The 1,324-nt window shown below is 36.7% G+C and overlaps 1 protein-coding gene across 1 annotated transcript; it reads left to right on the plus strand.

Annotated features, from left to right (window-relative positions):
• Positions 1 to 125: 125 nt before the first annotated feature.
• Positions 126 to 1,298, plus strand: LOC101496760 (uncharacterized; the record flags this gene model as incomplete). Its single annotated transcript, XM_004517033.1, has 1 exon — positions 126 to 1,298. A coding segment is annotated over one exon (1,173 nt), but the record flags the coding sequence as incomplete, so codon positions are not given.
• Between the last annotated feature and the right edge of the window lie 26 nt (positions 1,299 to 1,324).

Consider the following 1,324-nt stretch of genomic DNA (forward strand, 5'->3'; position numbering starts at 1 on the left):
TATATTATGTTCCTCCCACAAGTGGAGAAAAATTTTATTTACGAATGCTCTTAAACAAAGTACAAGGCAGTCGATCATTCGAATATATTAAAACTGTTAATGGGTTTGTACATCTAACTTATAAGGACGCGTGTTATGCCCTTGGTTTACTAGAGGATGATAAAGAATTTGATGATTGTATTAAAGAAGCAACGGCATGGGGTACTGGAATTCAACTACGCCAGCTCTTCTCAACAATTTTACTGAATTGTACTGTTATTAATCCAGGTTTGCTTTGGGAATCTAATTGGAAGTTACTTTCTGAAGATATTTTATACAGGCAACGCCGACTACTAAACTTCCCCGACCTCCATTTGTCAGATGACCAATTAAAAAACTATGCGCTTTCCGAGATACAAAAACATCTTAGAAAGGTTGGCAAGTCTTTGGAAGATTACAAAGGAATGGCCATTCCCAATAGCAATGTAATTGAGGAACTGAACAACCGACTTATTACGGAGGAGCTAAATTATGATATGTTAAAAATGCATGAAGAATACTCTCAGTTGCTACACGGTCTTAATTCAGATCAAAAGGCAATTCATGATTTTGTGCTTCAATCAATTACCTTGAACTTTGGAAAGTTATTCTTTGTGTATGGTTCTGGTGGAACGGGAAAAACTTACCTTTGGCGAACACTACTTGCAAAATTAAGATCGGAAGGTAAGATTGCTCTAGCTGTTGCAACTTCTGGCATTGCTGCTCTATTACTACCGGGTGGCCGAACTGCACATTCTAGATTTCAATTACCTTTGAATCCAAATGAGGCTTCAACATGTTCAATCAATAAAGGCACACATCTTGCTGAATTAATTATGCAAACATCTTTAATTATTTGGGATGAGGCACCCATGGCCAACAAATATTGCTTTGAGGCAGTAGATCGATCACTTCGTGATATTATGAAAGGAATCAAAGAAGACTACGGTTTGAAACCATTTGGTGGAATAACTACTGTATTGGGTGGTGACTTTCGTCAGATTTTACCTGTAGTTCGAAAAGGTGATAGGCATGATATGATCCAAGCTTGCATAAAAAATTCATATCTTTGGAATTCATGTGAGGTTCATTTGCTACGTCAAAATATGCGTCTACAATCAAATTGGTTGGACTCAATCTCAAAAGATGCAATGCAAAACTTCGCAGATTGGATACTTGACGCATGTGATGGAAAACAATGCTCAGATATCGGAGAATCATGGATATCAATAGAACAAAACTGGATGCTCCCAAAATCACATGATGATTTTCAATCTATAGTTGATGCTATTTATCCAAATTTAAA

This window comes from Cicer arietinum, unplaced genomic scaffold, assembly GCF_000331145.2.
Source record: "Cicer arietinum cultivar CDC Frontier isolate Library 1 unplaced genomic scaffold, Cicar.CDCFrontier_v2.0 Ca_scaffold_4082_v2.0, whole genome shotgun sequence".
Classification (NCBI taxonomy): domain Eukaryota; kingdom Viridiplantae; phylum Streptophyta; class Magnoliopsida; order Fabales; family Fabaceae; genus Cicer; species Cicer arietinum.